We start from the raw sequence: 26356 nt of genomic DNA, 5'->3' as shown, positions 1-26356 counted from the left end.
CAACACGGCTTCTTCCTCCGCACTGCTCGACTTTGGAATGCCCTTCCGTCGCCGCCTTCCTCGAGTGCTTAGACGTCCGTCAATTCAAACGGATCAACGCTCACCTTTTGTACATTTAACAGCGTTGTTTGGCACTGGCAGCTTGTGTCCAGTACAGTACGTCGCTAGGAGGCCTAGCATCTATAAAACGCCTGCTAAATCCGCCCAATGGCAACGTATCACAAGCACATTAAGCAAGGTTTGGCGCTGCCTGGCTTACTGGTTAGTGGTAATTAGTTAACAAGTCGTCACCAAGTTGCGAGCGGGGACACGAGGCGCGTGGATGTGGAGCGCTGGGGAACACGTGCTCGCGAAACGGCTTTAGAATTCGTAGACCACATGCGCTACACGAGCGCTCATTGGTCGAGCCGCTCCCGGTCGGAGTCGAGTCGACCAATCAGAGGGCGGCGTGCGCGCATCTCTTGTGGGAAATGTAAATGGGGTGACTCGAGGGGGTGTGTGGGGGGGGGATCTCGCACGTCAGCTAATTTCGCCGTCACGACACATGGCGCCTATGACCGTAGTAGTAGAATCCAATACTAGAAACAATATATTTTTTTAAAAAAATTGTTAAACGATCGTTGTACAACTGACAACCAATTTCGACGGATTAATTTATTTTTTTACATTCGATTATCAATAAAGGTCCAACTTTCCCCCCCGCTCGGCTGTGACCACCCCCCCCCCCCGCCGCCAACTCCGAGACAATGGGTGGTCAAGTGCAGTCCCCGCTACAACAAAAAAAAATTCCCTCCAAATTTTTTGTTGTTAATATATATAGAGAGAACAAAACTCCACGCGAGACCGGGTCCCACATACTTTTCCGCTGGCCGTGCCGCCGCTCACGCCGATGAGGAAGGGCCGCGGGTGGTGGTGGTGGTGGTGATGCTGCGAGGTGGAGGAGGAGGAGGCGGAGCTGCAGCTGCCGCTGGGGCTACCGAGAGGAGCGTCTCCCGCCATCACCTCCTCCATACTGGGGCGGCAGCGGGCGGGCCTCGCCTTTTATAGCGCGATGCCGAGCGCCGCCCCTAGAGCCGCGAGAGCCGCGGCGCTCGCGAGCCGCGGCTGTCGGGGGCTTCGTCGCAGCGAGCGCCGTCGCCATGTTGCGCGAGGAAGCCTCCGTTGGTTGCGTTGGTGGGTGGTGGCGGTTGACCCCTTGGGGTGGTGGTGGTGGCGGTTGACCCCTGGGGTGGTGGTGGTTGACCCCTGGATGGGTGGTGACGGTTGACCCCTGGGGTGGTTGGTGGTGGCGGTTGACCCCTGGGGTGGATGGTGGCAGTTGACCCCTGGGTTGGTTGGTGGTGGCGGTTGACCCCTGGGGTGGTGGTGGTGGTTGACCCCTGGGGTGGTGGCGGTTGACCCCTGGGGTGGACGTGTGTATGAAGGGGGGGGGTGTATGAAGGGGGGGGAGTGTATGGGGGGGGGGGTGCATGAGGGGAGGGGGGTGCATGAGGGGGGGGTGCATGAGGGGAGGGGTGCATGAGGGGGGGGGGTGCATGAGGGGGGGGGGTGCATGAGGGGGGGGTATGAAGGGGGGAGTGGCTATGGGGGGGGGGTGCATGAGTGGGGGGGGGGTGCATGAGTGGGGCGGGTGGCTATGAATGGGGGGGTGCATGAGGGGGGGGGTGTATGAGGGGGGGGGGTATGAGGGGGGTGCATGAGGAGTGGGGGGTGCATGAGGGGGGGGTGCATGAGGGGGGGGGTGCATGAGGGGGGGGGTGCATGAGGGGGGGTGCATGAGGGGGAGGGGGGTGCATGAGGGGGGGGGTGCATGAGGGGGGGGGTGCATGAAGGGGGGGTGCATGAGGGGGGGGGGTGCATGAGGGGGGGGGTGCATGAGGGGGGGGGTGCATGAGGGGGCGTGCATGAGGGGGGGGGGTGCATGAGGGGGGGGGTGCATGAGGGGGCGTGCATGAGGGGGGGGGGGTGCATGAGGGGGGGGTGCATGAGGGGGGGGGTGCATGAGGGGGGGGTGCATGAGGGGGGGGTGCATGAGGGGGGGGTGCATGAGGGGGGGGGTGCATGAGGGGGGGTGCATGAGGGGGGGGGTGCATGAGGGGGGGGTGCATGAGGGGGGGGGTGCATGAGGGGGGGGGGTGCATGAGGGGGGGGTGCATGAGGGGGGGGGTGCATGAGGGGGGGGGTGCATGAGAGGGGGGGGGGTGCATGAGGGGGGGGGGGTGCATGAGGGGGGGGTGCATGAGGGGGGGGTGCATGAGGGGGGGTGCATGAGGGGGGGGTGCATGAGGGGGGGGTGCATGAGGGGGGGTATGAAGGGGGGGGGTGGGTATGAAGAGGGGGGTGCATGAGGGGGGGGGTGCATGAGGGGGGGTGTATGAGTGGGAGGGGGTGGCTATGGAGGGGGGGTATGAGGGGGTGCATGAGGGGGGGGGTGCATGAGGGGGGGGGGGTGCATGAGGGGGGGGGGGTGCATGAGGGGGAGGGGTGGCTATGAATGGGGGGGGGGTGCATGAGGGGGGGGTGCATGAGGGGGGGGGTGCATGAGGGGGAGGGGTGGCTATGAATGGGGGGGGGTGCATGAGGGGGGGTGCATGAGGGGGGGGTGCATGAGGGGGAGGGGTGGCTATGGAGGGGGGGTGCATGAGGGGGGGGGGGTGGCTATGAATTGGGGGGGGGTGCATGAGGGGGGGGTGCATGAGGGGGGGGTGCATGAGGGGGGGTGCATGAGGGGGGGGTGCATGAGGGGGGGGTGCATGAGGGGGGGTATGAAGGGGGGGGGTGGGTATGAAGAGGGGGGTGCATGAGGGGGGGGGGTGCATGAGGGGGGGTGTATGAGTGGGAGGGGGTGGCTATGGAGGGGGGGTATGAGGGGGTGCATGAGGGGGGGGGTGCATGAGGGGGGGGGGTGCATGAGGGGGGGGGGGTGCATGAGGGGGAGGGGTGGCTATGAATGGGGGGGGGGTGCATGAGGGGGGGGTGCATGAGGGGGGGGGTGCATGAGGGGGAGGGGTGGCTATGAATGGGGGGGGGTGCATGAGGGGGGGTGCATGAGGGGGGGGTGCATGAGGGGGAGGGGTGGCTATGGAGGGGGGGTGCATGAGGGGGGGGGGTGGCTATGAATGGGGGGGGGGTGCATGAATGGGGGGGGGTGCATGAGGGGGGGGTGCATGAGGGGGGGGGGTGCATGAGGGGGGGGGTGGCTATGGAGGGGGGGTGCATGAGGGGGGGGGTTCTCGCGCCCCGTCCACTCAGGCGCGCAGTGTCCCCTTACCAAGATGGTCGCTCTGCGGCGTCAGCTTCGCTCTCGCACCGCGACTCGCGCTCGCACGAACTCGCGCGGAGACCCCGCGGGGCCCGGCGGGACCCGGCGTCGTAGTCGCCCCAAGATCTCTGCGACATCCTCGCACCGAATTTGGTTTTTTTTTTGCCGAGGCCAGCGATCTCTCGGCATTGACACGGCTGGGGGACGCTTCGACATCGCCGCCTCCTCCTCGTTATTGCCGCTAAATCGAGGAGGACAACAACGAGGGGACGACGGAGCAGGCGGGCATCGCGGACACCTTCCTCCGTGGCTTCATATTCACGGGACCGGCCACGATTTCCCCTTTTCCCCGTTCGCTGAGGGGTTGCGTGGGTGCCGGCCGAGGCGAGGCTCCATCTATTGCCTCTCGACCTCATCGTCGTTTAATTGACGACAAACAATAAGAAGAAGCGAAATCATGTCCACCATGTTCGCCGACACAATACTCATCGTCTTCATCTCGATCTGCACTGCCTTGCTGGCCGAAGGTGAGCGACGAGACGAACACAACAATTGCGTTTAGGCCCCTCCATCAATCACCTCCATCATCTCCACACTCAAATCTTCCTCGAGCTTTGATCGATCCACTGCTGGATGAGTCTCAGCTTGTGGTGTTTGTGGAGGTCAAGTTAGTCGGACTTTAACCTCGATGGTTCGTGTGGGGTGGGCAAAGAGACGAGGGTTGGGAAGATTCGAGCAACATGGACTCATCTTCTTGGTTCTTTCGGTAAAGTCACGTCGAAGGGAAGTTGTGTGTGAGATTATTATGTTTTATTTTTATTATTTTATTACTTCCCTTCTACGAAGACTTTACCGAAAGAACCAAGAAGATGGATCCCTGCAGTCACGAAAGCTTTAAATCGAAACATGGACTCACTTTGCAATGCCCTCCATGACTCTCTCGCATCACGTTCTTCGTCGCTAATTTATCAACTTATCTAACACAAGAGTTAGTTAATGCTGGTGGGTAGGGGGGGGGTATTGCTTCTATAGCGTCGTGGATTGTTTTGTGGCTTTTTGTTGTGGTTGTTGTTGTTGTGGTTGTTGTTGTGTGTGACATGGCGCTGACGTAACCTGATCTTCAACGAGACCGCCAGGCCCAGTTAGGCCTCGATCATAGAAAGAACGCTCGCTGTCTTCACTATCTTCTTGCTATCTTCGCTATCTTCTTTATCTTCACTGTCGATGTTTTAAAAGTCGGCACCCCCCCCCCCCCCCCCCCGTGCATGTGAGACGACGCGAGTCGTAAATGTTCGCGGCTTCCTTGAAGTAATAATTCGCGAGTATGAGAGGGCCTTGTTATAGTGTTGTGTCATGTTGGTGACCCCAGGGGTTATTGCTCTTTGCGAACGATACCACTGTATGCCTCGGCGATTTTTCGTGTGGATTCCACACCTGGTGTCAACAAAATAAACTCACGCTTAAAGAGTTCATTCTCATGGAGATAACCAGGTCAGACAGATTGGTGGTAAGAACATCAGTCTTAGATGCAGCTGTCAACATTAACCACCCCGTCACCCGGATCCCACGCCTGAACTAAGCTTCTAACAAAAGGTAACTTGTGAAATAATTATAGGTTTTACCCTTTATGACAACCCTTACCAGTTGGCTGTGTCGGGTGGTGGCGGGTTTTAATGACATTTACGCGATTTAACAACCCCAAAACTTATATTAAGGTGTTAAGATGTTCATAGAACCCAATAGAAACCTTTTGCAAGGAATCCTGTCTTCATTAACCACACGTACTTGTGGTGAACATACGAACAATCATGTTCTGATATTATATGGCATTGTCCTTTAAACTGATTGGCCTACACCAGAGACACAGCCTCATATACATTAACCCTAAACGCTAGCGCCTACTACCCAAACCATTACTCCTAACCCAAAATCCTCACCTTAAACTCAAACCTATAACCCTACATCCTAACCTCTAAACCTTAACCATAAAGGTTAACCCCCATAAATCCTAAACAATACCATAATCACAATAAAAACATTTTATGTGACAATTGTTTACTCAGGAAAGCCTGCCACCGAATCTTAAGACAATCCTAATTCTTAACTCTAACCCCTTAAACCTAAACCCTTTCAACCCTAAGTAATAGGTATTTACCCTTTCAACTGGTACAAAACTGACACCTTTATACAAGGCATCATGTTTGCAATAACCTCAACACAAGCAGTCAAAATGAAAACAAAAAGAAACAACTCTGATAATCTTCTTGGTTTTTTCGGTAAAGTCACGTAGAAGGGAAGTAATAAAATAATAAAAATAAAACATAATATAATATATAATAATGATAATGATATGCACTGTCCTTGAAGTTGATTGGTCCACACCCGAGACAGCTTTTCTTAGAGCCTAGTCTCCATTGGTGTTGGACCACATGACGCCAAAAGGCGTACAACTCAAAAACAGCGTACTATCAGAGTATTGAGAGCTCGGGGTAAGCATTTACACTGAGACCTCCTTTACCAGTGGCAAAATATAGTAATAGGTTTTTACCCTTTCAACTGGTACAAAACTGACACCTTTATACAAGGCATCATGTTTGCAATAACCACAACACAAGCAGTCAAAATGCAAACAAAAAGAAACAACTCTGATAATGATATGCACTGTCCATGAAGTTGATTGGTCCACACCCGAGACAACCCTACACGAAACCTTAAGAATTGGCGTTCCTTAATATGTTATGTCAACTGAAACTCAAGGAAGCTCTATTTGAACGAAAGTGTGAACTGCGATTGTACAAATGCGGATTACATTAGTGATTTCCAGACACTCGGGTTCATTTCCAGCATGTCAGCAGCGGCGATCGACAACTCCAGCTCATTATTACCTCGAATATTCTTGGCTTGAAATGCATTTACAGTCAGGGCCTTATATTTAGAGCTCCCCCATTGGTGTCACTGCGACTTAGCCCCCCACGCATTTGAATGTTGCAATTTAGTAACGTCGCTAGAGAGCTATTATGGGTCGTCTGACGGTATCTTTAGGTTTTCTCTGTCTCGTTTAAGATGCTTCGATGTTGTGTGTCCGACTCCCCAAAGACACGCGGTGCATGAGTGTAACTCGTGGAGAAAGAGCCGTGGCTCATTTTAACAATTTCCAGCGTTTATGCACCGTCCATAAAGATCCAATAAGAACTAAATTTGAGTACAGTATACAGTTGTGTAGCGATTAGGGACTTAAGCTTTACAAAACCGGATACATTTATCACATTTTTACCCAAAAACTGGACGCAAAACCCGCCGTGTCCCGGCCCTGCCAGCCGAGATGGGCCCCTCTGGCAGCCACGATTCAAAAACCGGCAGCCCTCATCACAGCCTCCTGACGTATCACTTGATTAAACACTCTCAATGACTATCGTATATTGGAAGGCGTTATAAAATCCATGCCAAGATGATTTTTTTTCTTCTTCCCTCATCATCCTTTAAAAAAATGTGTTTGATAAATTTCTCGGACAGGAAACGTTAGAATAAAGATTACACGATGAAAAAAAAATACTTGCCGAATATTTGTGTGTGTGTGCGTGTGTGTGCGCGCTCCCTGGCTGCTTTGCAGCACGTGGCCGTGAACTTGCCACGTTTTAAAGAGCCACTGAGCCCTGAGGTCCAATAGTGTTGCAATTGAGAGTTCATGACGCATGTTGAACTGTTTATAGCGCGAGAGGCCGCACTACACACACATAATACATATGCAAATACACAAAGACATGGCACCTACAAATACCCACAAACACTGCACTTACAAATATACATACACAGTCACACTACGCGTACAAATACATGTACACAGTCGCACGTGTAGTTGTACAGTCCGTGTCTGCGAACTCACTACGATTTTCCGTAGCGTACACAAATTATTTCTTGCTTAGATATACGCAGTGTTTACACATTTGGACCTCTGTTTATCACATAACCAACCACTTACACAGGAGTTACTGATACTATACATCAAGCAAACTGATGCCATCGGATAAGCTACCAAGCTCAACACAGCCGTAGTGGGTTTTTTTGTCAGTTGATTTTCAAATGTCCATTCGCGACAATAACTTTTAACACAAAACTTTAACACGTAAAGTTAGGCTACTGTGTGCAGCTCTTTGGACACGTGATGGTGATATTTCAACTTCGTTCAGTCAACGATTTCACAAACTATGCTTCTGTCGAATGGCGTTTGAGAGAAAAAACAACAGGCCTCAATTGTATATTTTTTTTATTTTGTAAGCCGCTCCACGACATCCACGGTAACCGAGTGGCCTCAGTCTGCTTATTCCACCAGAATATCCGTGTTGCGTTGGGTGATGTGTGTCGGTGATATTCTTGGTGGTTTACCACCTCGCTTCATTTGCAATTTGACGAATCCCTTGATCTTCCATTGATGGGGGAAATATCCAGCAGCGTCTTCCATGTGTTGTTTGGACACGCTTAGAGAGCGGTCCACTGTCAGAGTGGAGGGAAACCAAGGCAGGTCCTTTGTCGGGTACTTCAACAAAGTTCTTGACAAGCCAGTTACTATGAGTTTTTAGAACTGCTTTTTGTGGTTAGTTTGTTGACCTTCCCCCGCACCTCCGATTAGCACGGTTGGCTACGTACGGTATGAAAGAAGTTCAACATATAGTTTCATTAACAAAAAACGCTCAATCTTGCCTTCATGTCTTTGAGTTCAAACTGCATTTTATTTCAAGTCTAAGTTACATTGCCGCTCATGTATTTATTTTAGAACATTCCACCACAATTCGTGGTGTTTTCATTTGCATTAATTTGGGCGTTTTACAGAAGGTTACTTATTATCTTCGCTGGTGGTGAATAACTGGTTACAGTATTAACAGCCTGAGAAGATCAGGCTGCGTTAAACTCTTGGCCACGTCACAGAGAACTCAATGTGTGTTTCCTTTTATCTCTACATGGCACGTGTACAGTCCATAGAACATAAAAAAACGTGTTCAGGTTGGACTCCAGTGGTAATGCAAGCCTTTCATTGAGAGAGCTTGCTGACTTTACTTTGTGAAGTTTGTAACAACATTTAGAGGGACTTTTGCAAAGAAGTTCCTGCATTTTAGGGAATGTCATGAATTTGGGCAATCTGGCATCCAAGGGATGTGTTGAGACCAATGGATATGGTCATTTGTGTCATGTGCATTCAACTGCTGCCACGTGAGCATTTGATGTTACGAATGCCAATACTCTTGTGCGCTTGACTCTTCCCAGAAGAAAATCACTCGGCAGTATCCTGGTACAAGCATGTTCATAGCTGGCCATGTGGCTCGGCAGTAGAGTGACCAGCTTACACGTCTGAAAGTTGTAGTAAGTTCAATTCCTGGTTAGGGGTTATTAACTCAGCCCATCATCTAATCTGGGTCAATAAAATTAGTGCCACTTTGGGGGGTATTAACATTGGTTGTCGTATGGATATATACTCACCCCTGTCAGGAATGGGGAGTTTCTGTCACTGGCTCCGGGTTGTAAACAGGAGATGAGCAATGCCTTAAAGCTTATTGCCACAGGAAATCGCATTGACTACGATTCAAATAAAGTCTTATAAAAAAATCTAACCACTGTAAATCCTCGATTTAAAGCTTTCGTGACTGCAGGGATTCATCTTCTTGGTTCTTTCGGTAAAGTCACGTAGAAGGGAAATAATAAAGTAATAAAAATGAAACATAATAAAATATTTTATTATGTTTTATTTTTATTATTTCCCTTCTACACGTGACTTTATCGAAAGAACCAAGAAGACACTGTAAATCCTGTTTTCCTTAATTTCACCGGCCGTTTGTTCGCACGTGCATGACACAAACTTGCACACGGACGTGAATATTTGACGCTCAATAGTATGTTGAGAACACTCGATGGCTCTGCTCCAGCTGGCAGCACAGCTGCTGTTCTGGCAGATACGGACACGGTCGGTGACATTGGGAGCCCGCCAGTGATGGAAGGGATGGGCGGGTGCGTTTTCTTGCAGAGCGCTCCCACGGCACCAGCTGAAAAGCAAAGTGTCACGGATACAGTGGTAATTGCAGTGTTACGGTGATAATGCGAATAATGATAGCTGCTGACGGTCGCTTAATTAACATTCCTGGCTGGATCCATCTTAAGCTTCGGAGTGATTACCGTGCCCCCATCGTCTGAGATTGTCACATAAAAAAAATGATAATACTGTATATTACATCTGCGGCAGTGAATGCCCCTTGTCACTGTTTAAAAGTAATCTTTTAATAATATAACCGGTGAATCCGCTTTCACAGGGAAATAGTAAAAAAAAGCTTAGACAAGGCAGCAAAGTCACTTTGTCATTGGCAATTCACTCGCAAGATTGGCTAGCTATAAATGTTTTTGGCTCAAAGTAAATATGCAAATGTTGCAATTGATTCAGCAATTACATGAGCTTGCTTGTGTTGAACCAATACTGCTGAAAGGCCTTGTGGCTGATGGGATGTGAAACAAGTATATTCGTTTTTTTAAGTGGCGACCACACATTTGAAGAAGGCATATTGTCTGCATATTTATTTTGTTATTTAGCTTTGGGAGCTAGTGTTACGGTTTTATTGCTGGTTCAGTTTTTTTTACTTTTGACTAACTAAATTTATCCAAGTGTTATACAATACAATTCCTCGTTATCCGCTCTTCCTAATACCATGGCCACAGATCACTCTGTAGACCTTCCTATTGTCCCCGCACTTCCATTCTCCCCCCTGTGTGGGGGATAAGAGGAGTAAACTCCCAGCAAGTAACCTGGTAGTCTTGGCACATATACGACTTCTAATGCGGATTTTACTTGACCCGGAAGTGGCCTACCCCAAGAATGTCGTTGGTCCTTTTGGAGACGCCCAAGCACAGATAAGAGGAATGAACCCAGAGGCAATGGCAGACATACCCTGTCATCCGCACACCTCCGCACGGATAAGACGAGTGCAATCCGTGCATAACGTATATAATTGTATCTGCAAATAGCGCCGCCATGTCAGAAAGAGCAACGTAGCGGCGGTTAGCGCACTCTGCTACCGACCAATTCCAGCATGGAGTAAGTATCAGTGGTGAGTCATATACATAAACATACGGGCCCTAGTGTATCCTCTCCGCCCCCTTTACCAGCCAATACCATTGTGGTGAAGTTTGATTAAACAACCTCTACAAATCACATGGTGTGGGGATGCCTTTGGCACAAGGGATTGACAAAGGGCTGTAAGTTAATATTGATTATAATCGATAGTTTCACTGTAGTTTTTCTGCCATCAAACAAAACTGTGACACTCATTCAGCCAATCGGCAGGCACGGTTTGTTGTCAAGCGTATTTAGCGTATTTGCCAAGTGGAGCTTTTCCATTTGGTAGAGAATAAATAGTTGAAGATAAGTTGGTCTTTCTGATAAATGAATAGAACTGGTTTTATTTTTACCCGAAGTGTTTTTATTGTCATGAAGTTTACCAGCAGCATATGACATTTAGGGCAACAGGGTGGCATAGCGGTAACACTTTTGCCCCACAGCATTAAGGGCCCTGGGTTCGATTCCTGACTGCCACCTTTCTGTGTGGAGTTTTATGTTCTTCCTCCTGGTCTACATGGGTTTCCTCCCGGGTTCTCCAATTTTTCCCCGGTATCAAAAAAATTCAAATAAACCATGTAACTGGTATTGGCCTAACATCCCAGTGCTTAAAAATTACTTGCTAATTCATCTTGGTTCTTTCGGTAAAGTCACGTAGAAGGGAAATAATAAATAATAAAAAGAAAACACATTATCTATATATATAAAATCGTGAATGTCTGTCTGTCTGTGTGTGTGTGTGTGTGGATTTCGGACCATACGCACTTTCATTGGACGGCGGTTGCCCCTGGCAACGGCTAGCGACGCCTTCGCCGCTTTCATTGGACCTGGCAACGGCTAGCGACGCCTTCGCCAAGGGCTGCAGTTTCATTGGACGGCGGTTCACCCCTGCCAACGGCTAGCCACGCCTTCGCCACTTTCATAGGCTTCGTAAATAATTAAATAATAGCAATTACTCAGTATTGTTCGAGCGCTAGGGGGGGGGGGGGACCGGCACCCGTACCCAGCGTCAGCCGGGTGGGAAAATCAGGCGAGGCGGGAGGCTCTGCACGGTGCTAGGCCTCGACACCCACCACGCCACTCTGAGGTAAATTCATCAAAGTTTTTCCTACTCTTCACTCCACCCCCACCACAATGTGTGCAATTTATATTACTTTTAAACCCAACGCGCCAACAATCGATTACTTAAATGTTCACTGTACAAATAGTCATTAAGCTGGGTCAGCGTACTGCCAGTCTATCATGTAGACTGTAGCCTGCTTATTAAACTCGGTGAGCGTACTGCCACTCTATCATGTACACTCTAGCCTGCTTATGAAGCTGAGTGCGTGTACTGCCAGTATATAATGTGGACTGTAGCCTGGTTATTATAATCGATTCTTTATATGTTCTTTGTACAAATAGTCATTAAGCTGGTTGAGCGACCCCAGTTCCATTCCAACTCACGCCTACCACCGCTGACGATTATTTGAAACGGACCTGGGCCTCCCCTAGGTCGACTCAGCCTCAAACGCGTAACTGCTGTCGTGTGTGAACATCGTCACTGGGGAGACAAAGGCGGCCGGCCATCGTGGATCCAAGTCCCGGGCGAAGCCGGGTCATGTGTATGTGTGTATGTGTTTATGTGTATGTCTGTGTGTCTCTATGTATGTGTGTGTATGTGTTTGTGTGTATGTGTGTGTGTATGTATGTCGGTTTTTTTGTATGTCTTTATGTGTATGTCTGCGTGTCTGTATGTATGTGTGTATGTACGTGTGTGCATGTGTTTGTGTGCATATATGTGTGTGTGTATGTATGTGTGTGTATGTGTTTCTGTGTATGTATGCGTGTGTATGTATGTGTGTTATGTGTCTGTCTGTGTATCTGCATGTATGTGTGTGTGTATTGTCTATGTTTTTGTGTGTATGTATGTGTGTGTTTGTGTGTATGTGTATGTCTGTGTGTATGTATGTGTGTGTATGTGTGTGTATGTATGTGTGTGTATGTGTTTGTATGTGTTTGTGTGTTTACGCTCGCATTACACAAATGTGTTGCAGGTCTAAGGCGTTCCTCGCGCAGCATTGCCGCTTTCTTTTTTCAGTCGTTTACTGCCGTACGCACCCTGACAGTCGTGTGTGTCTGCAGCAAGCGCGTGTATGTGTACCTATGGACGCGCGCGCGTGTGTTGTGTAGGGGGAACGGTAGTGTAGTGCTTAGCGTGCTGTCTGTGTGTGTGTGTGTCTGTGTGTGTGTGTCTGTGTGTGTGCGTGTGTGTGTGCGTGTGTGGTGTGTGGGGAGCGGTAGTGTAGTGGTTAGCGTGCTGTCTGTGTGTCTGTGTGTGTGTCTGTCTGTGTGTGTCTGCGTGTGTCTGTGTGTGTGTCTGTGTGTGTGTCTGTGCGTGTGTGGTGTGTGAGGAGCGGTGGGTGTAGTGGTTAACGCTACGCTGCGCTACAAACCCGGTGAACCGAGTTCCATTCCCGCTCACGGCCACCACCGGTGACGATTATTTGAACCTCCCCTAGGTCGACTCAGCCTCAAACGAGTAACTGGTGTGGCGTATTAACATCGCCACTGGGGAGACAAAGGCGGCCGTGCGTGAGTGGTGAGGGAGGGAGAGTGGTGAGGGAGGGATAGTGGTGAGGGAGGGAGAGTGGTGAGGGAGGGAGAGTGGTGAGGGAGGGAGAGTGGTGAGGGAGGGAGAGTGGTGAGGGAGGGAGAGTGGTGAGGGAGGGACAGTGGTGAGGGAGGGAGAGTGGTGAGGGAGGGAGAGTGGTGAGGGAGGGAGAGTGGTGAGGGAGGGACAGTGGTGAGGGAGGGAGAGTGGTGAGGGAGGGACTCAGCCGCAAAACGAGTAACTGGTGTGGCGTATTAACATCGCCACTGGGGAGACAAAGGCGGCCGGCCGTCGTGGATACAGGTCCCGGGCGAAGCCGGGTAGTACAGCTAGTTTTTTATTAAAAATAAAGCATGTTTTATTTGTATTATTTCCCTTCTATGTGACTTTACCGAAAGAACCAAGAAGATGAATCCCTGCAGTCATGAAAGCTTTAAATCAATACTTGCTAATTACTGAATTGGGATTAGACAAAGAAATATTGCCCCCCTCCCTATTGTGAAAACTTGGCAGGACCCTCCTGATAAAGAATCTTGAGACTCAGCGAGGCTTCCGTGGGTAAACAAGTGTAAGAATTGGCAGCAGAAGTTGCACATAGTAACGTTGCAACAAGGATGTGCATACAAGTAAAACTTTGAAGGAAGTAGATCGTTTATAGATGCAGGAAAGCATTTTTCGGGCTTTCGTGTTAGGAATGAGTCATTTGTAATGCTTCATAATTCCGATGCAGTCCATGGGACCTTGTAATTAAATATTTATTTCTCGGTTAGGTGTGTTTGACAGCTTTGACCTATTTCCCGACTGCTGAGTGAAAGTGTTAAATTTTGACCCATCGTTGGAACCTGTGCAGAGACCGTAAACACCCCTAGGGGAGTGTCAGGTTTCTTGGGTGTGTATTTAGGTCATTCAAGGCTAAGAGAACCCAAGCCGCAACAGGACGTGAGTTTGCCGGAGGATGCATCTCACTGACAGTGGTGGACTCGCCCAGGCAAGCCCATGAGAAAGGGATAGTGCATTTGCTGCATGTAGGAGAGATCTCTTAACCTGGTTAGGCGATGGGAATACAATACCCTGCTTCTTCATGTATGTCAACAGTTATAAACAATTTTTTTTCGATTTAAAGCTTTCGTGACTGCAGGGATTCATTTTCTTGGTTCTTTCGGTAAAGTCACGTAGAAGGGAAATAATAAAATAATAAAAATAAAACATAATAAAATAATTCTCACGACGTTTCGGCCACAACGCAAGCAGCCGTTATTTGTTTTTGATATAGCACGTTGTACGGCAGGACGTCAGTCAGATGTTCTCATCGCATTTCATCTCAAACATTGAAAGGCCGCCCCAGTTTGTAGGTGCCCCTGTGTGTGGCACAAGGCACCTGCACTGCAAGCTGGGCATTAGTCTGATGATTTCTATGCGTAATTACATGCATAGTTTTGGCATAATTTTCGAATTTGGAAAATGAGGACCATGAAACCAGCACACAATGGCCTACTCATTTCGAATGGCGTCCGGGGATCTTTAATGTCCACTGTGAAGTAGACGGAGAGTATATATTTTAAACAATAGCCTATTTTTATTTTGCCAAATAAGGTAAGGCCCACTGAGCTATATAGCTATTTTTTCAAAAGGCGACCTGGCCACAAATGATAACCCAATGAAGTGGCTTATTATGCAGAAATTTATAGGAGCCAAATACCCTTAAACACATGTTTATGAATGTAGAGGGAAAGACCAGAGGACCTGGAGAAAAAAAATCCACGCAACCTCGGGGAGAGAAACATCCAAACTCCATAAATACAGCGTCAGGGTCTGAATCAAAACCCACGACCTCCTGGATACCAGGCAAGGTAGTTAACATCTCGCCACCGCGGCACCCTTACATTATACCCTGCAGTAATAACCAGGGTGGCCTTGCTGAATTCGAATTCACGAAACCCCCTCTGCAACACGTGGCGATTAGCGGACACCGCTGGGCCACGCCCGCCGCCTCAGTTAATGATGCGCAACAACCTAGAGGGAATTAAAAAATTACTACGTAAATTTGCAGTCAATAAAAAAAAATATCTAATGCCTTTTTGATCTGTGTATATGGAGCATATGCAGATGCTGTAGTTTAATGGAGGTGTATTTAGGCATCGAGTTAAAAGCTTGCTTTTTTTTAAGTAGCCCACAAATCGGAAGTATGAAAATAAAAATGGAGAAAAAAGGCCATTCATGCCAACTAGGGTTTTTTATATCGCTTAATCAATCTAAGTTAGTTTCCCTGAGCTTAATTTACATGCACCCAATGCACATATTTCATAAACGTATCGTATTATGGGACTTGCATACCGCGGTGCTTTTAAAATATACTGCATGAAGCCCGCTATTCACAAGTTGAGCAATTCCACAGTTTTAAAGTTGAATGACCAAATGAGGCCACTGATCATTTGGTGCCGAGGAATTTGAATTTGTCATGCGCTGTGAAAGTAATGGACACGCGTTTTGATTTTTTTAAAAACACAATTCTCTCTTTGTCTCTTAAAGTCTCTACAGTCAGTACTGCACTATAAATTCCCGGCTAAAAGAATGGCATTGTCTCAAAGCGTAAATCACTTGGCTTTACCATTCAGAAAACCAAACAGGCCTAATGAAGCATCCAGTGCTTTGGTGCCTGAGTGCTTTTGTTTTACCAACAGAAAAAGGTGTTAATTATAGAAATGTATGCAAAGTAGGTTGGCTTGGGAAGTGTTTTTTTCTGCATTAAGTATACAATATCATGGGACCTCCTTTGCCAGTACCATAATATGAGAATAGGTTTTCCCCTTTTTTCTGGCAACAAAACAGGTGTTAAGATGTTAAAACACCAAACTGAAGCCTTTTACAAGGAACCATGTCTGCATTAACCACAAAACTTGTGGTCAGAATGCAAACAAAAAACATACTCTGATAATATATGCATTGTCTTTGAAATTGATTGGTCCACACCAGAGACAGCTTTCTTTTGAGCCTGGTCTCAAACGCCTTTTGGCATCCTCTGGTCGAACACCATTTGAGTTTCAAAGAAATGCATATATTCATATATTATCAGAGTATGTTTTTTGTTTGCATTCTGACCACAAGTTTTGTGGTTAATGCAGACATGATTCCTTGTAAAAGGTTTCAGTTTGGTGTTTTTACATCTTAACACCTATTCTGTTGCCAGAAAAAAAAGGAGAAAAACCTATTCTCTTGAGTATACAATAATTTATTAAATAAATAAATATTGCTGTGACCTTGTAAGTCACGCCAGGACCAGCACACGGGGGCCTGTCGGACATCGATTTATCCACGGGAGATGCTATTTTACAGCTAACAAGGGTGATTTAGTTTTTATTTAGTCTCAGAGACAGTGATGTGTGGAGACTTTCATCATCGATTTGCTTCATGCGTCTGGTGCCCTTTTGTCCAAGTACAGTACGTACATTTTTGCACAGTGTTATAAACAGAAAAATATCTCGCGATGAAATAGAAATGGAGTTAACGTGGTGGTAGTGACAAATGTGAAAATATTTGTGTAAAATGTTTGATCAATGATCATTTTGTTGCATGCTGGTGGTTTCATCGTAAGTGGTCCATCAAGCCCTGTTTATTATAACCCCACGTAGTATAAGCTTTGTTTTTAATGGGAAAGCTTTTTAAACATAATAGGAATGACAATTGATTAACACGGGATTCGTTGAGAAATTATAGAAATGGCCAACGTTCTGTCCAATTAGATTGAAGGTATCTGTAGCACTGATTACATATCATATTCTAACTTTTATTCGAGTCCGATTGCGTGTGTGAATGTCGCCAGTTGTTGCTTAATCCTCTGCAAAGTCAAATTAATAAAAATTCCATTGCCTGACGGAGCTGCGCCACCAACACCTCGCATGTCACCTGCTCACACGACTCGCCATGGTTTCTTCCACGCAGGAATCACCTGGGCCCTCGTGTACAGGACAGAGAAGTACAAGAAGCTAAAAGCAGAGGTGGAGAAACAAAGTAAAAAATGTGAGTAATGACCGTACGTACACTGGCAGCCATGCATCAGTTTACACACTGGGGGCATTTGTGGTGTAATGACAATTACACTACAAGGAGCATAAATGATCGCGCAAACTCTGGTAATCCACGAGCCATCAGATGCACTTTTGCGGCTGTCTGGATTGCTTTTCCTACCGATGTTAGGAAGCCACTGGAGCTATGATCTTTTAAATCTAGATTGAAAACTAATCTCTTTATAACTGCTTTTTGTGTTTAGTTTATTGTCCTTCCCTGCATCTCTGATTAGTGCGGTTCGCTACGTATAGTGCGAAATAAGTTCAATATAATTCTAAAGAACATGTTTGAAGTAGGACATTATAGTGTTTATGTCTCCATAACATTAGAAAATTGGCCACAAGTTGGCTATGATTTACGCATTGCAATCATAACGCCCTGACTGCAAAAACTTGGCAGGCGCTTACTGAAAGCGAGTCATGAAACTTTGTGAGGCTTTTCTGGATTAACAGGCATAATAATAATGATGATGAATATAAAATGACTGTCTACCGTTAAATATTCATTTGGCAAAGTTGTGCACCCCAGTATATAGAGCTGGATGTATTTTTAAGCCAACACTGTTACAATACAATTTAATTTGAGATGCGACCACATCCCAAGATGCTGTACATGAAGTAAGGCATGTGCATTAGGAGATCGTAGGCAAGAAGGGAAATGTTATTTTAATGCAGAGACTAAAAGTTAGTGAGGGAAAAGTAGGTGGGAGAATAACATTTTTAGTACTAAATAAATCAGAATTGTAAGCATCACATTGTGTGTATTGTGGTGGTGATGGTTATTTGTTTAAATGCCTGTGGGTTTTGATTAATTATCTGCACCCCGCCACCCCATGACAACGATTTGTACTTTGTTCCATTTTTTTTGTCAGTGGAGAAGCGGAAAGAGACGATAACGGAGTCAGCGGGAAAACAGCAGAAGAAGAAAATTGGTGCGTATGACAACTTGCATCTCGAGCACCAATCGGAGAGCTCCACTGGGCGGCCTGGCAGCCACTCACGAGGGTTACCGATTAGATAATTATTATAAACCACTAGTACAGTGCGAAGTACTTAGGCCCTTTGTCAGGCCACTGCCGGTTGGAAGACCTTTTCACGCCATTCTTGGAGGTCATGGCGGTTGTTTGACCTAACATTTATTTTCCAACATTGTCATTTTTGTTATTTTAACAAAGATCCATGTCGACATAAAATTTACTGATTGAGTAAGGAAAAGTAGCTTTTGTTAAAATTTAATTAGATTTTTTTACACTTGAACAATGTGGCTGAGTTGGGTTTTTTTACCTACTAGGTTCCTGGATATTTGTTATAAAAGCGGCATGGAGATGCAGTACACCAAATGTAATTTATCTGATCTCTGGAGGAGTACCATCTCATGTTAGCATAGCCATGTATTTATTCACTAATGTTTGCCTTAAGTGAAGTCAATTTTAATTTTACTTAAATTGGAGGTGGCTAAAAACTGGGCGGGCACTTTTCTTACACAAAGTGCCTAACATTTGGCTTTGAAAACAATAGACAAACCAAATGAGCTAAAATAAACATTTCCCTCTGTACATGCCAAGCCTAATCTGTATTTTAAAATGTCAGTCCAGTGCTTTTTGTCTGTGGGTTCCTTTTTCACATCCATGCACACGTAGTTGTCTCTCTGTGTGTGCTAACATGTGACCCATATAAACGCGACACTGGTCAGTACTTCCAAGAACATCTGAATGCTGCTCTATAAACAGCTGTTCATTCACCCTGGGTGCGTTGTACAGAAAGAGAAGAAGAGAAACTCAAGAACAACAATCGGGATCTTTCCATGGTAATCCATCAGCCCGATTAATCTCCGGCCGCATTGCACGATGTTCATTTCTCTTTTTGAAACCGTGAAGTTGACATTTTTTAGGGCGTCCAAGGGAAAACGTAAGCGTGCAAGTGTCCACACAGAATGCAACTCGTGTGAAAGCTGGCTCGGGCCTTGTTTGGTATATTGTAAATACAAAACATAGTGCAGTCTGTTCTCCTATAACACGTTTCTGAAGAACACCGCGGTATAATAAATGATATATAACATAGGGTAAAGCACAATCCGCAATAACACTTGAGGTGCATACGCAGGCTGAACAAAGACTGAGGTGCATGTGCAGCATCCAACAGCAATCCCGCCTTGTGTGACGCTACGCCGAGGCATCCGTAGAACCGCTTATTCCTACTTGCGCGGCATAGTTCTGTTCACTCGATCGTATTGTATCCAATTTGCATCCTCATAAAAGTGCTTTCGAATACATTCATCACGTTATGTCCAATTCGTGTTATGAAAACACGCGTTATAGGAGAACAGACTCTATTTTTAGCGCAACATTACTGGCTGCCACACTGCAGACTATCAAACAGGCCTACGGTGCTTACTTAAGGGAAATGCCGCTGCGGTGGCTTCAGTACATTTTAAGCTTAATGTCTTGATACTCGCATAAACATTTTAAAAGTTCGCAAAGACACATTTTTTAATCGATTAAACGTCGCAACTGTGAGCGCAAAAAGGTTCTAGAAATCGACGATTTTAAATTCAAGCGGTGAGAATATTTTCAGCGGCTGTGATGAACACTGCAAAGCGGCTCAAAGCTGGCATAACGTGAAGGCGTTTGCTCCCCTGCAGGTTCGCATGAAGTCCATGCTCGCCATTGGATTCTGCTTCACAGCGCTCATGGGCATGTTCAACTCCATGTAAGTGGTTTTGAGTTACTCAAGCTTCTATAAATATCAGCAGGCCCACCCTGCCAATGAGACTCAAAGTTGAAATCTGTCCCAAAGCTTGCCAGTGTAGTGGGTTCACAAGCGACAGATACGGTGTATCTTCTTGGTTCTTTCGGTAAAGTCATGTAGAAGGAAAGTAATAAAATAATAAAAATAAAACATAATAAAATGTGTCTCATTCTTCACCTGAAGACGGCTGCTTGCGTTGTAGCCGAAACGTCGTGAGAATTATTTTATTTTATTATGTTTTATTTTTATTATTTTATTACTTTCCTTCTACGTGACTTTACCGAAAGAACCAAGAAGATGAATCCCTGCAGTCACGAAAGCTTTAAATCGAAAAGATACGGTGTAGTCGAGGCACACTATTTATTATAACTTTACACTCGGCACAGGGCAACGTATACAACACTTGAAGGGGTAACGGCCCCTTCACCCGTACTGGACTGGGATACACCCCAAGAGCTATCTGCCCAACTGGTCTGCTCCCAGGTCCTCCGCTAAGGGTGCTAGGGGAGGCTATCTGACCCGGCCCTGGTCAAAGCACAGGTCACGACACCCAGCCAGACAGACCCGGCTCTTAGAAGAACATCGGCTCTGAGGCTCTGTGGCCGTCCCGCCGGCTTGCTCTGCTCGGTCCTGAGAAGGACGGCGAGTCAGAGGAGTTCCAGGGCCTATCTGCCGGTCTTCAGTCTTCACTGGTTAGCTTCCCAACACTGAACCACGAGCCCTCTTGCTCCCTGCCTTTTATACCAATGTGCCACCGAGGGGTGGGGCTGTGTGGGATCCCAGAATCCCCCCACAGCCGCCCAGACTGTGTTAACCGTTTGCGGACGTGGATGTGGACACCCCTGTGTCTGTCCGTTTCCCTCCCGTAACACCCCTACACCAGTTTAAACAAATGCACATGCACGGCACTTTCATCAATCCACTGCGTGCCTTGCGGGTCGTGAGGGCTGTTTGACCACACTTCACCACTCCGGTCAGTGAAGATTGGGGGAGGAAAATAACAAAGACGTCGGAGCATTAACAAATTTTGCTGCACTGCTGCCCACTACGTAGCCCTGCCGCCCTATGACCAAAACCTTTTTGTTTCAGGTGGTCTCTCATCCACACACAATGCAGGCTCAACTCTGCTTATTAGAATTTACAAGATTCTGTGCATTTTGGCTGATTTGGCCACAGGCATTTAAAACAAAATGCTGCTGAAAAACTTTGGTCCAGATGCCAAAAACGCCGATGGAACTAATTTTTTTTATTTTATGGGCATCGGATACCCTTGTATTATTTATGATTTCATCTTTTAACTTACTTTTATTTGTAAATGAACATGGGATAATCCCAAAGATGGCATTATAAGTTTCCATGCTCAAATAAATGGCTGAGTGGAACTCTTCATTAAATGAACACTTGCTGACATCAAGGAGTATGGGGTAGAAAGGCGAGGCTTTCCTATTCAAAAGTTGTAAATACATATCAGGGCACTGCTATGAAGGTCTGTATACTAAAAAAAGGTAAGGGTGTGTTTCACTTGTTGGCTATACTGAGAAGGAGCGGTCTGCCAGGCTTATAGGGCTCCTCACCAAAGTGTGAATCTGTATATATGCTGAACTTCTTTCGCACTGTACGTAGCCAACCATGCTATTCTCACCTACAGGCCTTAGCAGTTTTGCCCTGTCGTTTTTATGATAATTGCTTTTTTACCCTTCTATCTGGCAACACAACTGACACCTTTTTTACAAGGAGTCATTTTTGCATAGACCACAATACCTGCAGTCATAATGCAAACAAAAAACATAACTCTGATAATGTATGCACTGTCCTTGAAGTTGATTGGTCCACACCCGAGACAGCTTTCCTTAGAGCCTAGTCTCACATGGGTTGGACCAGATGACGCCAAAAGGCACACAACTCAAAGACAATGCACCATCAGAGTATGAGAGCTCGTTTTTAGTTTCGTAGAAAATTGACACGTATTTCAATTGCAGCTATGGTGGTTGGAGGCCCTTTGTGTATTTCACTTTCACATGTGCGTGTGTGTGACCGCAGCTTTGTGGGGAGCGGTAGTGTACTGGTTAGCGCCCAGCGCTAACGAGCCCAGCAACACAAATTCGATTCCTGCTCACGGCCAACACCTAGTGACGATTTTCTGAACCGGTTCTGGGCCTCCCCTAGGTCAAATGAGTACCTGGTGCAATGTGTAAACATTGCTACTTGGGGGACAAAGGTGGCCTGGCCAGGGTGTGGTGCTGGCCAACCACCCCCTCATGTGCCGTGCTGGCCCTCATAGGTGCTCGCTTTAACAGCAGCTTGCCCCAGCAGTCTGTTACAGGCTAAAGGAGGGATCTTTGTCTTTGTTTGAGCGCAGCTTTGAGGGCCGCGTCGTGGCCAAGCTCCCGTTCGTGCCATTCTCGTGGCTACAGGGACTCTCCCACCGAAACCTCTTGGGAGAGGACTACACGGACTGCTCTTTCATCTTCCTCTACATCCTCTGCACCATGTCCATCCGCCAGGTTCATATAATGTACCCACCCTCACCGTGCACGTGTTGGTGTGAATGCCTCTCCACTCTTGGTGTATCTGTTCACACCTTTGAAGGTTTTAAAACTATTCATTTTTTAAATCAGGCTGATGTAAGTTTGTATATTTGGAGGTTTTGAAGGATGAGATTACAAGATCTGAAAACTAAAATTGCATCTTTTTAGAGTCCTCCAAAATTAGTGGAGTAAACATTTTGGACTTTAACTCATACCCCGTGAAAGTTTGCACTTTGAGGCTTTCAAGGGTGCTGAATCAACGTGTGGCGTCGGATTTTAAAAACCGATATTAACCCGCAATTTTTGACTTGCCCCCCCCCCCCCCCATTATTATTATTTTGAAACTTAAGTGTGTATAGAAGTTGGCGCACAATTCAAACACATCACGTTTTCAATAATTATATTTTTCAAATATTTTTGGAAGGTAGTCGTCAAAATCTAATGGAGACACGAGAAAGCGGACACAGTTTACCAGTTACTCGTACCTGTTACCTGTACGTCGTATTCCTTAGCCCAAATGTGCCTCTTGGTTGAATGAAATTGTGTAGTGACCCCACCAACCAGAGCTTCAGCCCTCAAAGCGCTCTCATTTTTTTCAATGTGGACTGCGGTCGTGTGGGAAGGAGAGAGCAGCACCACTCTCCTAACGAGTCACTGGGACAGACCCCACATTATCCTCTTTGCCGTTATTAGAATCTGGTAATGCGCTACGTCATATTCACTTCATTCTGGCTTATTACTGGAGGTGAGGCCTTCCATTTAAAATAACGTTGCATCATATCACACCTACGCTGTGTTTACATGAAGATGTTTGAGACGTTCCTCAGCTCGGGGTACTTTTTTATTCGTGTAAGTTGAGTAACTTATACTTTTCCAAATATAATTGTTTCTCGTTTTTATGAGAAGCAATTAATTTTGATGAGAAGCAATTCGTGGACCTTGACTCATGCGCTGCTTTCACCTCAGCGTCTCCACAACAGCTGCAGGTGGAATTGGTCACCTGTAACTCCGTTCGCAACAATATAAAAGACATTCGTTTTTGCCATTGGGGGCCGTCCATAAATGGCGTCACGCGATTTTGGACGATTTTTGACCCCCCTCCCTCATCACACGGCATCACAAAAAGTCAGACCCCCCCTCAAATATGATGTCACAAAGCTCTGCCCCCCACCCCCAAAACCATATTTCCTTTTTGAAAATAAAACATGCTTCAAATCGCTTATTGTCATTGTAGTGCGTATCTAATGTGGCGCTGCACTCTGATGTTGTAGGAGTGTTGTTATAACAATTAGTGTTGTTGTAACAATTCTATTTTTATTTAAAGCTGCGCATTTTTACGTGACGTCACATTTCTCAACCCCCCCCCCCTCCAGACAAAAATGTCTGACCCCTCCCCCGGTGCGTGACATCATTTATGGACGGCCCCATTCACGATTAGGGAATGGTATCGCAGCATGACACTCGTGGATCTAAACATTTGTTGAAAGCAGTCCCCCGTGCAAATGGCATCAGAATGAAACATTCGTACGGGGAAGTTTTTTCGGTGTATTAAAATAAAAGTTGCCACACTTGCCATGTAATTCGAGTCCCTTCCTGTTTCCCGAAACGGACCGGTTCTCCTTGACAGCCCGTTCGTTGGTGTTGGTGGACAGTGGTTGACCAGTGAAGTGGTGCTCAACTGTTCACATTGACCAGCCGGGTGAAGTTTAGTGAAACGCCAGAAATGGTTAAATAGCATGGGAAGGTCTTCATTCAGTAGTGGATTGACTAAGGGCTCAATTATTTATCATGCAAAGAAATTGCCTGTTTCTGTTTGGTTCATCCACTGTGTTTGTGTGCACTCTACTTGTATACACAAGGTGGCAGTATTGCATGCATATTCAGATAATGAATATACGCCTTTCTATTTCATTTGCCAGTACAGTAAAACCTTGGATTGCGAGCATAATTCGTACCAGAAACGTGTTTGTAATCCAAAGCACTCGTATATCAAAGCACTCGTATATCAGTTGTCATCACGTGACGCTCGGCAGACAAAGCGTATACGTACTCCTCGTACTGCAATAACTCGCTCGTTATTAAAATTAATATTTATTTTAAAAATTTGCTCGTCTTGCAAAACACTCGCAGACCAAGTTACTCGCAATCCAAGATTTTACTGTATTGTTAATTTGAAAGAGTTTTGGCTAATGATGATGATGATGGGGGTAATGCTTGCACTTCTCATCGCCAGAACATCCAGAAGCTGTTGGGACTGGCTCCTTCGCGTGCTGCCACCAAGCAAGCTGGAGGATTCCTGGGACCACCTCCTCAGGCTGGGAAATTTTCGTGAAAGTCATGCCTGCATCTGCGAGGACTGCAAGGGCCTAATGGTGTTGTGAAGGAAAATACAAACTCTTCAAGATACGTGTACAGCAGTGGAAACTTGACATCACGCAACTGGGAAAGGCACCTGCATGTGACGTCCATCCTAAATTGTAGGGTGAAAGTTAGCCACTACAGAGATGTATCAGAAGGCTATAGACAGTTGTGTAAAATATTAAATGTATTGATAGGTCGTAATTGTATAAACAATATTGCTGTTCGATACACCAGATGCTGGCTCTTTGGAAGTCACTTAATTGCTGGGTTTGTATGCTGCATTGTGAAGTTTAAATAAAATCTTGAGCACCTTGAAATCAACATCATATGCCCAGGTATCTCTAACTTACACAACTATACATAATGCTCTCTTAGACTGATCCCCAATTACACGATTTATATACACGATTGAATAATTCAGGAATATTTCGAGCAAAAAAGTGGATGTACTCAAACCAAACTTAAAATGTTTCTCCTTTCTGAAAAAATAGATAAGTACATTGAATTCTATTTAAATGTGAAATGAGTTCATTAACATTTCTGATTTGTTTTTCCAAACCTCTGAAACAATGGGGGTTTCCCTTAAATGGTGCATTATGTAATTTTGTACTTTATAAAGTTCGTAACGTTCGTCACATCCGAATAATTGTTATGTATGGCATACCGCAAAATAAACATCTTACATTTTTACTCTACAGTGAATTTTGCAATGTTTAATACAAGCGTGTTTTTTTTTTAAACACTGGTTGTCTAGAGGTTAAAAACGAGCTTCTCGAAACACTAAACCTTTAAAAATGTGAATTGACGTAAAAAAAAAACGTGGTTGTTGCTTGTCTTTGTTTTTTGTGAAGAGTCGAGACAGTGTAGTGTGGGAAGTGGTAATGTAGTCGTTACCACGACCCGAATTCCATTTCCTCTCATGGCCACCAAAAACTGACGATTATCTGAACCATTACCCGGTGCCATGTGTAAAAATCGCCACGAGGAAGACAAAGGCGGCCGACCGAGCGTGCAACTGGCCACACCCACCCGTCATGCGCCGTGCCGAACTGAGAGGCGCTCGCTCACAGCACTTGCTCCAATGGTCTGTGAAGGCTGCACAGATGATTTTTGTCTTTGCTGTGGACAGGGGTGGATCGGTGCCGTAGTGGTTAACGCACTGCGGAAAGAACTTGGGAGTTTGATTCCCGGCCATGGCTAACATCGGTAATATCTGTACCGATCCTGCCCCTCCCTTCATCCAGCATGAATCGGTATGGTCAACCAACCCCATTACCGACATGGAATCAGGAGGCCTTCAGTAGTGGACTCACAGGTATCTTGTTTTAACAGGTGTTAGAGCTCTAGGACATTCATGCAAGAATGTTAACGTTCAGCAGGCAGCACGCACAGCATGGGAGCCTGTTTGATCTCAGTCCAACCGAGACATCTAAGAAAACATTTTACCAGGTAAGGCCCATAGATATATAGCTCTTTTCCAGAAGCAACCTGGCCAAAATGATAGTCCAAATGAAGTGGCTTATGTGGCAATTGATAGCCAAATACTCAACAAATGTTTCTACACGTGGAGGGAAACCCAGGAGAAAAAGCCACGCGCCTACGGGCAGAACATGCAAACTCCAAATACACAGCAGGCGTCAGGGGTCGGGATCGAACCCACGACCTACTTAGCAGCCGACCCACCGCGGCGCCACATCAAAGCCACCC

At 46.5% G+C, this 26356-nt stretch overlaps 2 protein-coding genes across 4 annotated transcripts in view; one reads left to right on the top strand and one right to left on the bottom strand.

Annotated features, from left to right (window-relative positions):
* Positions 1-1212, bottom strand: part of UCK2 (uridine-cytidine kinase 2) — a 28386-nt gene extending 27174 nt beyond the window's left edge. Inside the window, exon 1 of one of the 2 annotated variants that reach the window (XM_061550632.1) lies at positions 859-1212. In XM_061550632.1, coding sequence (XP_061406616.1) covers positions 859-1011 — 153 coding nt within the window. In that variant the 5' untranslated portion in view covers positions 1012-1212. The remainder of the gene's footprint in view (positions 1-858) is intronic. The other variant, XM_061550633.1, reaches the window with a different exon arrangement.
* A 2156-nt stretch (positions 1213-3368) lies between these two features.
* TMCO1 (transmembrane and coiled-coil domains 1) lies at positions 3369-25339 on the top strand. Of its 2 annotated transcripts, XM_061550618.1 has the most exons (7): positions 3394-3789; positions 16888-16965; positions 17885-17944; positions 18773-18819; positions 19654-19721; positions 22120-22264; positions 24522-25339. In XM_061550618.1, exons 1-7 carry the CDS (start codon positions 3720-3722, stop codon positions 24618-24620), a joined length of 567 nt encoding a protein of 188 aa, XP_061406602.1. In that variant the 5' UTR covers positions 3394-3719; the 3' UTR covers positions 24621-25339. The 2 variants fall into 2 exon arrangements, with proteins under 2 accessions (XP_061406604.1, XP_061406602.1); XM_061550620.1 differs by lacking the exon at positions 22120-22264 and having other exon boundaries at positions 3369-3789.
* Positions 25340-26356: the final 1017 nt, after the last annotated feature.

Source organism: Lethenteron reissneri, chromosome 12, assembly GCF_015708825.2.
Source record: "Lethenteron reissneri isolate LAM-NWPU_2019-01 chromosome 12, ASM1570882v1, whole genome shotgun sequence".
Classification (NCBI taxonomy): Eukaryota; Metazoa; Chordata; class Hyperoartia; order Petromyzontiformes; family Petromyzontidae; genus Lethenteron; species Lethenteron reissneri.
This window is presented reverse-complemented; position numbering and strand designations above follow the sequence as displayed.